Source organism: Sinocyclocheilus anshuiensis, unplaced genomic scaffold, assembly GCF_001515605.1.
Source record: "Sinocyclocheilus anshuiensis isolate Anshui unplaced genomic scaffold, SAMN03320099.WGS_v1.1 scaffold1003, whole genome shotgun sequence".
Classification (NCBI taxonomy): Eukaryota; Metazoa; Chordata; class Actinopteri; order Cypriniformes; family Cyprinidae; genus Sinocyclocheilus; species Sinocyclocheilus anshuiensis.
In genome coordinates, this window is record NW_015542495.1 from 2,112,240 (window position 1) to 2,123,404 (window position 11,165).

At 37.4% G+C, this 11,165-nt stretch overlaps 1 protein-coding gene across 1 annotated transcript in view; it reads right to left on the reverse strand.

The window, feature by feature from the left end:
• Positions 1–3,613: 3,613 nt before the first annotated feature.
• Positions 3,614–11,165, reverse strand: part of LOC107694200 (nuclear pore complex protein Nup107-like) — a 10,292-nt gene continuing 2,740 nt past the window's right edge. The window contains exons 4-25 of the mRNA XM_016493840.1: positions 10,953–11,062; positions 10,708–10,837; positions 10,515–10,618; positions 10,139–10,266; positions 9,818–9,866; positions 8,743–8,814; positions 8,555–8,643; positions 8,268–8,460; positions 7,877–7,977; positions 7,038–7,152; positions 6,822–6,967; positions 6,680–6,728; positions 6,518–6,587; positions 6,312–6,427; positions 5,990–6,179; positions 5,769–5,881; positions 5,580–5,682; positions 4,823–4,983; positions 4,600–4,725; positions 4,406–4,519; positions 4,104–4,271; positions 3,614–3,924 (exon numbers count right to left, since the gene is read on the reverse strand). Coding sequence (XP_016349326.1) covers positions 3,817–3,924; positions 4,104–4,271; positions 4,406–4,519; positions 4,600–4,725; positions 4,823–4,983; positions 5,580–5,682; positions 5,769–5,881; positions 5,990–6,179; positions 6,312–6,427; positions 6,518–6,587; positions 6,680–6,728; positions 6,822–6,967; positions 7,038–7,152; positions 7,877–7,977; positions 8,268–8,460; positions 8,555–8,643; positions 8,743–8,814; positions 9,818–9,866; positions 10,139–10,266; positions 10,515–10,618; positions 10,708–10,837; positions 10,953–11,062 — 2,555 coding nt within the window. The 3' untranslated portion in view covers positions 3,614–3,816. The remainder of the gene's footprint in view (positions 3,925–4,103; positions 4,272–4,405; positions 4,520–4,599; positions 4,726–4,822; positions 4,984–5,579; positions 5,683–5,768; positions 5,882–5,989; positions 6,180–6,311; positions 6,428–6,517; positions 6,588–6,679; positions 6,729–6,821; positions 6,968–7,037; positions 7,153–7,876; positions 7,978–8,267; positions 8,461–8,554; positions 8,644–8,742; positions 8,815–9,817; positions 9,867–10,138; positions 10,267–10,514; positions 10,619–10,707; positions 10,838–10,952; positions 11,063–11,165) is intronic.

An 11,165-nucleotide genomic window follows, 5' to 3' on the forward strand; every position in this document is an offset into this window, starting at 1 on the left:
GTGTCCTGCACATCTGGCACTGTTCTGTGACAATAATGAACAGTCTACCTCCTAGGGTGTTTCAATTGATTTTATTTATTTATTTTTGGTCACGTTGTTCTCTGTGCTAATCTTGATTTTACACGTATAAGGCCTTATTTGAACTCAAGGTGATTTTTTTTATTGTTTCACACTTTGACATCAGAACCTGAACTGAAAACTCTAGTTGGTATTGGTATACTGATAAAATAATATCAACAACAACAATAATAATAATAATAATAATATTAACATTATTGATCACAAATTCAGTGTAACGTTCCAGACTGGCTCTCACTCTGCCTGTCATGGATTTTTTACATTATTGTGAGACTTAAAATGATTGATTTCGCACTGGTTGTTCCACAAACAGACAAAGCTACTGACAGTATGTTACTCAATACTAACTTTTTCAGAACAACAGCACTCTTACTTGTGAAATTTATTAATGAGTTTACTGATTAATTCATTACTGTTGAGAAGCGTCAGTATGTATTAGTGTCATAATGTCATTCTTCCAGCATTCTGATGGGCTTGACTTTGAAGCTCACACATATCCCATCTGCACTGCAGATCAATCACTCATCCATCCCATTAGCCTCCCATAATGCCTCTCTTCCACTTTTACAGCTGTTTACTGGAGGGAGGGATTGATTTTATGTTTTTAGAGGTATATGTTTGTTCCGCCTAGGTTTATTTATTGATTTCTGTTGAGCAGAGCAACTCTACACTTACACACTGCAAAATGTGCTTTAATTGGCATGTTTTAACTTAAATTACACTCAGACTCTCAATCTTTTTGACTCAAAAACTCTGCTCAGTTTTTAGTATTTTTGCTGCAATTATGACAAAGCTGCTTTTTCATTAAATGAAATTGAGAACATTGATATTAAATTAACCATCATTTATTTCATGATTACAGACATTTTGTGTGTATATACATGTGTGTGTTTGTGTGCGTGTGTATATACAGGTGCATCTCAATAAATTAGAATGTCGTGGAAAAGTTCATTTATTTCAGTAATTCAACTCAAATTGTGAAACTCAACCCAAGACCCAATTTGATGTCAAGAAGCTAACAAGGTCAACACAGCCATTTCCCTTTTGGCGCGACTTTCAATATTGACTGGATCAACACAGTCAAAGAATTCACAGCACTTGCATAATTCATGCTGTACAAATAAATACAGTAGATAGAATACAAAAATAATGTGTAGGCTATATGAAAGGTAAGGTACTGTAAATGTTCTGTCATTCTTTTTTCTTTTGTTTTGTTACCTTGTAGGGCTATATTTTTTAATGGGGAAATTTGGAACTTGCAAAATAGTCTTAAAACGCTGCCTGAAAAAAAAAATCTAATATGATCATTTTTGCCATATCGCCTTAGTAATTAAAGGGAGATTGGGACTAAAAAGTCTGTTGGCCACAACAGTTTTGCGTGCGTGCGTGCGTGTGTGTGTGACAAAAAAATTTCCATGCTTTTTTTTAATGATTTATATTGTATAAAGTAATTGGTTTACTGTTGTAATTTTGTCGAATATTGTTTCAAATAAGGTTTTTCATATCAAGCCAGTTTCAGTGGCCACAATTACACAGTCTTGTGTTTGAGTGCGAAATATGGTTATCATCACACAGCGTGAAGTTCAGTGAAACCCAAATAATTTTCGCGTGTGGTTTTTCAGTAACTTACAGATGCGGAGTTACTGTGTGAGTTGTGTGCCATCTGCAGGTTTTAGGTCTTCCACCTCAGCCGCTTTCATCAGTTTAGTGGTGTGACTCTGCGCATGACTCAAACGCTTTCCTCTCACGAAGCTTGTGTCGTTTAATTAAAGGTCCCATGGCATGAAAATGTCACTTTATGAGGTTTTTTAACATGAATATGAGTTCCCCTAGCCTGCCTATGGTCCCCCAGTGGCTAGAAATGGCGATAGGTGTAAACCGAGCCCTGGGTATCCTGCTTTGCCTTTGAGAAAATGAAAGCTCAGATGGCCCAATCTGGAATCTTCCCTTTATGTCGTCAAACGGGGAAAGTTTACCTCCCCTTTCTCTGCTTTGCCCGCCCAGAGAATTTGGCCCGCCCATGAGAAAATGAGCTACTACCGTGCGAGGCGAGCGCAATATTTTTTTTTCCTCGAGAGACATCATGTCTTGCAAACGAGCGAAGCATGGCAGTTGCCCCGCCTCTCTCCTCCTCATTAGCATTTAAAGCTACAGACACAGAAATGGCACGTCCTAAGGAAAGCTCATGGTGGGACTGGCTCGTAGTGGCTGAAATTCTGCACCAAGGCTGAATTTCGGGAAAGAGACTTCAGATACAGTACTATGGACCACTTAGGCCTATATAAAAGCATCCAAAAAGCAGCATGTCATGGGACCTTTAAGATTTGACGGATGAACTTGCGCCTCCATTGGACAACTGTGACAAGACTTTCCAATAATATGGGTGTCGGCATCCTTTATATTTACTTCACTCTCTGTCACTATGGTCGGAAAAGTTCAATAAAGAAGTCAGTAAAGTCGTGTGACTAGTATTTTCTGCCAGCCCAGTTGGTTATAATTGGAACTAACGATGCCCCATTCGCGATTCAATTAATCATTCTTTTTAATCGGTTATTTTAAATGAATCGGTAATACGGGTCAGCAAACAGATTTGAATCGATTTGAGATTCAGTCTGAATGATTCGGACAGGTTCGGAGCGATTCCCTATTTAGAAAACACGTAATGTACATATGTCTACGTAAGAAATCGTTATATAAGAACACAGAGAACAAAATATAACTTAATTGTTGCAAAGCTTTTACCTGCAATACATACAATGTACATAAAATAATCAAACTAAAAATGCATCCTATCATTTGCAAGTGATGAAGAATTTCTTGAGGTGTCTGTAAAGTTTATGAGTGACACTGCTTGCAAAATTACTAACAGGAAAGGCACTTAAAGCACTAGAAAGTAGACTACCATGGTATTTTTCGACTTTCAGAAATACACTTACCCTAAAAAAATATTGATTGGAGTAGAGTGAAAACCAATCCCAGTCTAGCCTATAGCCTACAGAACAGGTCACAAATATGGCACATTCACAAGCCTAATGTTGGTGCATCAACCCTTTGTATCACACTTTATGTTCTTGTCCCATTTATTGTTTGGTGCTGAAAAAAGTTTGGATTGTTTCTTGACGAGTATAGTGTAAATAACCTTTATATTATTCTTAAATTGTATTGTTTTCGTGGTCACATTTTATTTTAAGGTCCAATTCTCGTTATTAACCATTAACTATGACTTTTGCCTCAAACTACTACTTTGCTGCTTATTAACAGTAAAGTAGTTGTTAAGTTCTGGTATTGGGTCGGATTAGGGATGTAGAATGTGTTTTATAAGTACTAATAAACAGCACACATATGTTAATAATAGGCATGCTAATAAGCAACTAGTTAATAGTGAGAATTGGTCCCTATCCTAAAGTATTACCGTTTTTGTTTATGCAGTTACATTTTAAGAGGAAAACCATAAGTGGATGATATACACAACTTCATTTGATACCATTGATGATAAAATAAAATTATTAAAGAATGGAAGAAATTGTCTGGTATTCTATTCTATTCTATAGACTGAACAAAAAATAAATGATACAAATGGAAAGAAATGCATTACTCTTGAAGAAGAAAGATGAAATAGTGTGACTCTCCACTTGAACAATTCACCAAATTCAAAACAATTCATCTTTATTCAAATACAAAATTACAAAGCTTTTATTTTTTTCTGAGGACATAAACAGCATGAGAAACAAGCAGTGTCTAGGGCTGAATCTCATATCCAAGCGGATCCAGCCCTTTATCCAGCAGGAGTAGAGAGGATTCCCTCATCTTCTGGAGAAACTTCTGCAGCTCGTCTTTAGAGAAAACCTGACAAAAAGAAAGACAGGTCAGATGAATGAACGTTAAAACAAGACAGCATCATATTTAACATGCGCACTTATGTTATCAGAAGAGATCTCACGCAAATTGAGTCAATATAGTCTTACTGACATGTGCTATTCATGTCTATATTTACAATCATTCTCTAAAGGGCTCTCACATCACACCTCATAGAGTCTGTGTTGGTCAGACGTGATGATGTCAGCCAGACGCAGATTCTCCTGGTGGTGCTCAGTGCGCTGCAGTACGGTTAACAGGAGGAAAGACATCATGGGCAGACACAAACGCCGCAGCAGAGTCATCTGATGAGAGCGCTCAGAGTCTTCCTCAGTGTCCTGCCAAAAACACACACACACCATGAATCCAGAACATCCTACACTCAAAATGCATTTGCTGAATTAAAAAAAAAAGAATTACTACAATTAATTTGTGTTTGCCAAACCTGTAAATTAATAGAGAACCTATTCACCTCTCTGACATCCACCATCCAGCCTCCATCTACAAACAGCAGCACATTATAGATCCTCTCCTTCACATCCTCTGTCAGCGCTCCCAGACGGCCCTGCCAGTTCTCATACTCTATCTGGAGGAAGTGACAAAGAAAAGCCATTAAAGATAAAAGCTAGAAGTGTTCACGGCACTGTGAGAACGGTCTGTTCTGACCTTGTACTCTGCTTCTTTCATCTCATGGGCCACCTTCTCTGTAAACTTCGCTTGAGCAGGTGCTGTGGGTTTCACCGGAGGACAGTTCATGTGCTTGAACCACTCATTAAACGCTTCATGAGCTTCCTGTGGGGGAAAAAAAACACAGTAAGATCATCTCGCTGTAACTACATTCAATAGAGTGACAGACAATTCAGTGTTGCACAAAGATGCAGCTCCTCACCAGATACGCACGGATGCACAGATGCTCACGAATAGCATTCTCCTCCTCTGCGGGAAGAGGCGTGTCCATTCCCTGCTCCTCCCACTGGCGGTAGATTTCCCGCATAGAATCTTCCGGCACTTTGGCGAAGACCATCTTAGCAGCGTCATGTTTCTTAGATGCTACGGCAAACGAGGAACATTAGATGTGAATCAATGAAATGCCAATGTCGCTAATCTAAGCTAACTGACCTAACTAAGACCTAGGAGTAAACTAACCTTAAAAGCTTGTTTTTAATGGTATAAACTTTCGTTTCCCTTAATCACCAAAAAAGCTGCCTAAAAGACATGATTCTTACCTTCCTCTGAGCCAGGTTACAACTATTTGTTAGATTCTCACATGTATGAACGATCCTGAAGACATTATTTTATGTCTAATCATTACAAGTGACAGAGAGGAAAATGCCAATACGAACCAAATGTTTTCTGCTACACCTGTGCGCATTACTACATCCAAATGTTGTTGATTTTTTATAAGTGAAAATCAATTATAATATCAAAATATAAAACTATCAATTACAGCTCAGTTACATCTTAATTAGTGCTGTCAAATTGTTAATCGCGATTAATCGCATCCAAAATAAAAGTTTTTGTTTACAGAATATATGTGTATGTACTGTGTATATTTATTATGCATATATAAATACACACACATACATGTATATTAATCGTTTGATAGCACTAATCTTAATATAATAATTTAGCCGCAAAAGTCTCACCTAAGAACTTCCTCATGATGGCATTGCTCTGTTTAAGGGCTTCAGCTCGCTGGGCGGGATCAAACACAAGCCAGTCAATGACATCAATCTTCTGCTGATCCTCCTGTGTGAATAGAAGAATTTTGTGTTAATTCAATTGCTAATTGGATATAGATTTATAAATGTACACATTTAGCAGTTCATTTGTACCACGGTAGTTGCTGTATCTAGTGCAGGGGTCAGGTCATGGTGGGCAAACTCATCTGTGTCTCTCTCTCTGATGGTCTCTACTACTGTTTTTGTGATTGCCGCTACGTCCAAACCTAAACACCACAAAAAATATCAATGTGTAATAAGTATGTAATAAACATTTAATGTACACATTGCAAAATAAACCCTTTCCATTGTGATACAAGACCCTTTGACCTCACCTGCTTGTGTTGCCAGCCCCAGACAGTGTTTGCGCTGTTCAGTCTCAGTGACTTCCTCCAGGAACTGAGCGTATTGTGACACGGCCATGTCAGCAGGAAGGTGACTGACATAAAACGCAATGAGATCCACCTGCTTTTCCTTTACTAACAGTGAGGTGTAGGCTTTCAGGACATCTACACACACCTCCACCTGACAAACACAGATCACAATGGTGAGTCTGCATCAAACATTTGAATGTATTTATCTGTACAAGCAATAAGCTAGACACATGAAGAGAAATATAATCTAAAAACAAACAATATATGCATATAATGTACGTACCTTGAGTTGCATGCCCAAACTGCGATAAAACAACACTAAATGTGACATGAAGCGCAACAGATGAGCTGGCAAAGCTGTACTTCTTCCCAACCAATCATTGAACTCCTCCAGAAGACCTTTCAACACAAGTTAAACACTGAACTTAAAAAGAAAACTTTTCAAAAAGAAAAAGTGAGATTTTTCAAAAATCTGTTCTCAAAGCGTACCATCAAGATCTCCAAGAATAACAAGCTTCTGAATCAAATGGTAATGTTCCTTAGTTGCATCCAGAACCCTCTGTCAACATAACACGTGTGAAAAGATCAGAAAATAAACAATTTCAATCAATTTAGTCTTTTACAAAAGAAACCTCATTCATTCACTCTTACTTTGGATTCTGTTGCTTGAAGCTCTTCAAAGACTTTCTCCAATGTCCAACTAAAAAAGCCACATGATGGAATTAATCAGTTACTGGAAAAGGATATAAAGACTGTATACAGGATGGAAATTAGAGGGTGTTTATAGTCATACTTGGTCTCTAGGAACTCTCTGGGCAGCTCCTCCAGCTCTTCACTGCCTAGACCAGAAGAACAGATTTCCTGCTCTACCAGAGTGTCCACCATCACCCGGAAATACGCCCACACCGTGTCCTCCCACGACTCACACACGGGTAACAGCTGCAGGAAATGAGGACATATTCAAATAATGACTAAAAACAAGAGGAAAAACAGTTAGACGACTATTTACCTGTTTGAGGTTTCCACTCAGTGCAGCATAGATGGCTCTTTCATATTTGTTGAACTGCTCCTGATACAGCAAAACAAAGCAGAATCTTTCAGAATGACCAAAACATTCACAGAAGCTTAATTAAGTACAGACATTTCACCTAATTTAATTATTCATTTTTAATTTCTTGAGACTTGATGTTACCCAGTGCAAGGTATATATAAAAAGCTACCTATACTATGCGAAAAAACAGTGTATTTTAAAAGACAACACATTTTTTGCTAAATTAAAAAAGCCCATGTCAGAGTACTTAAAGGGATAGTTCACCCAAAAATGAAAATTCTGTCATTAATTACTCACTCAAAAAGAAAAGTGAGTTAATAAAGAAAAGAAAACAACTTTTTGCCAATTCAATATTGATAACTAGAAGAAAATGTTTTTTTTACTATAGTTAAATAATTAACATGACAGTTTAAAAATAATGGTAATATATTTTCAAGATGTTAAAATTCCTGGACAAGGTGTTCAACCATGTGAATTACGAATCACACTACTGTTATAACATGGATGGACATACAGTCACATTTTAACCCTTCTAATTAATGGGATAGTTCACCTGAAAATTACATTCTGCCATCATTCATTCTCTCTTGTCATTCTTTTTGAATACACCACTCAATCATATGGATTGTGTCTACTTTTTGAAGCATCTGGTTTCATTAAAAATATCTTAATCAAATATGAATGAAAGTCTCATGGAAAATGAGGGTGAGTAAATGATAACAGAATTTTCAGTTTTGGTTGAACTATCCCTTTAAATCCTATTTAACTTAAGTAATATTAATGTAGTTAGTATGTGCTTGTGTCGACCTCCGTTGATGTTGGGGTCATGATACAGTTTCCAGCCTTCCAGAGTGGCAGCACGCCAGGCCTGACCACAGCGCTTACACAGCCTCTGAGCCTACACACACACACACACACACAGTAGCAAAGATACACAGTGACATTTTCAGTATTCAGTTCTGTTTCTGAAGAAAAAAAAGAGCAAAGTGCTCAGATTTGTCAACACAGAACCTGCAGTTACATAGCAAACATAAAAATAATTTTCGAAACTGTGTTTTGAAATTGCTATCGGTGATATAAAATTTTCTGGTTTTGGTCACAAACATTACATGTAATCAATTACTTGTTTTGTAGTGTTACAATAGTCGACTATAAAACACCCATAACAATCCCTATCAGAAAACACACCTCATCAGTCATGCCAGCTCGTATGAGGTTAAAGAGGTTTTTGAGCAGGCGAGTGTCGTCCTCTCTGTCCAGGTCTGCCAGTGGTCTCTTCTGTCTGATGGGAGCATCGGGATCCAGTTCTGTGACCAGTGGCCTGCTAAAACCACCACTGGATTGATTCCTCCTCAGCTTCAGGGTGTGGAGTGTGTTCTCCCTACACATAAACAATCCACCATAAAAGATCAACCTGCATTCAAATCTGAGTTTTGAGATGTTCAATAATATAAATAAGCAGTGATATCCCTTACCAGTACACAGATTTGGCGTAGTATTCAATGTTATCAGAGAAGTCTCCTATCTCATCTTTGGCGATACTCTCCAACCAATCCACCACCAGCTAAATGAACACACACACACACACACACACAAGATACTGAGCAAAGTGTTTTTTCCATGCAGAAACAAGCAGGATGGGTGTAAATGGATGCATGTGTACCTGGCTCTGTCGCACCATATTGCCCTTCTGGAAGAACTGCTCCATTACTGCCTTCTCACTCTCAGTGGGCATCTCCAGAGAAAATACAACCACAAGTTCATACGCAGTGGCTCCAAAAAATATACACGCTTAAGTCACCATTAATGTATGAATGTCACTGCAATGAACACAAAATATCTCACCAAGTGGCAATGACACAAATGACATTCTAAAAGTTTTTGAGCACTGTTTGTTCATTTTGGACAGTATGTCTACTGTTTTATCATTTAAAAACAGGCTAAATTTTGCGAAATCTTTTGTTTGAACAATGTGCTTGTGCTTAGGGGTGTGCAATATTGAAAAATGTTTTATAGTCAGTTCACACTGATAGAAATGAATCTTTTCCAATAAGTTTACATTGATGGGCAGTTTACCTTTATAAAGCGTGCATTATCTTTTGAATCAAATTCATGCATTTAATCAGTCAATTAGAATAATAAATCATGTGGGGTGTTACCAAGCAAATGAAATCAGTATCAACAAAATTCATCTTTGCAATGCAGAGGAAACAGAAGCTGCATCTGAAGTGGCATTTAGATGAATTAACACAATGTTTAGTGCAGGACATGAACGCATTTAATCTGCAATTACAAATGCACGAATAATGTTTTGATATATTAAACATAAACCGTTGAATATTTATTTTTGAAATTATTTAAATAATAAAAAGATACTTTAAATGTCATACTAAACCAGCCAGTAGGTGGCAGCAAGTCACTGTTAATAAGTGAGTCATTGCGATTGAACCAAATCATTTAAATGGTTGATTCATTCAGGAATGAACAGCGCTGTGGCTGTGTTTGGAATTATTTTTTTTGTCAAAGATCTGTAGGGGTGTTTTGAATGGTTTTTACAAAATACTTGATAATGTCAAATCGCAAATCGTTATAACAACAATTACGATATTATCGCAGACGATATATATAGCACACCCCTACTTGTGCTATCATAAGGTTTGACATTTTGTAATATAATGCAATGACATTCATGTTTTCCATCTATGTAGACCAGTACAGTGTAACACAAACGCACTTACAGTTATATCCATCATGATGTCTTCCTCTAAAACTGTATGGATTCTGTCTCTGTATTTGAGAGAATTATAACAGTATGTAAGCAAGAAAAATAGCAGTTGTGTTGCTTAATATTTTAGAGTAAACTGTGATACAATCTTTTTCAGGATTCAATGATGAATAGAGATTTAAAACAACACTTACTTGAAATAGAAATCTTTAGAAACATTATAAATGCCTTTATTGTCACTTTTGATCAATTTAATGCATCCTTGCAGAATAAAATGATTCATTTCTTCATTTTACGCCAAACCTTTGATCAGCAGTGTATGAGAGTGTTGTACCTGTACAGCGAAGTGATGAGTCTCCAGGTCACCATCTCTTGCTGCAGCAACCAGGTAATGCTGACTGTCTTGGAGGAATTCTGCTGACCAGGGGCCGATCGAAGAACCATTTTCTGCAACATACTAACCTACAATACAGGTCAGCACATTACAAGTCTCAGGAAGGAGTTGTTTTTTTTCAGTTTGCCATGGCAACATTTTCATTTAGCTACCATTCAAAACATTTAGTTTTTCTATTTAAAAAAAGATAGAGAACTTATATTATATATTAAATTTATATTGTAAATAATTACTCATTTCTACTAAATTAAACTCTAATTTAAAATCACATGATTCTGAAATTCCCAGTCTTGTCTATGAACTACTAGGCATGTACCTTATCTTGACAGAGAGCCTCATACTCCTCTAAAAGATCAAACACATCTGTGGATGCATGACGTAAATATGACTGCAGAAAATCAGGAAACAAACCAAGAGAAGCTGGGAGAAGAAAAAGGGAGAGAGAGAGCTGTAAATCATGTAAACCAGTCACTTCATTTGTGGTGATGATGATCATTATGATTATTTACCAGCCTCTCCGGGATCATCTTCCTTTAGCATGAGAGCGCTCATGCTGACATCCTCAGTGAAGCTGGTGTCCACCAGTCCAGACAGAGGAGACGGGTAAAGACTGTTCGTCCAATCACTGTCATCCAAGTTCTGAAGTGTCAACAAACAAAAACCCCAGGCAAAACAGTTACCACTTACATCATACAAGCTAAATATACAGAGTCACGATGAATAACGGATGTTCATATGAATTCTGGTCACTCACCATGCTCAGACTGCCTTTAGTACGGGGTGTGTTAAAGAAACGAGGAGTTCTGCTTCCTGTCCCGAGGATGGCCGACACATCTGGGTTCCTGAGGGCACTTCTTGGGGTGACTGTACATAATTTACAGTAGGGCTGCACAATTAATCGAATTTCTAATCGTGATTACAATTATGGATGCCACAATTACGTAATCGTTCAAAGCGGCAATTAATC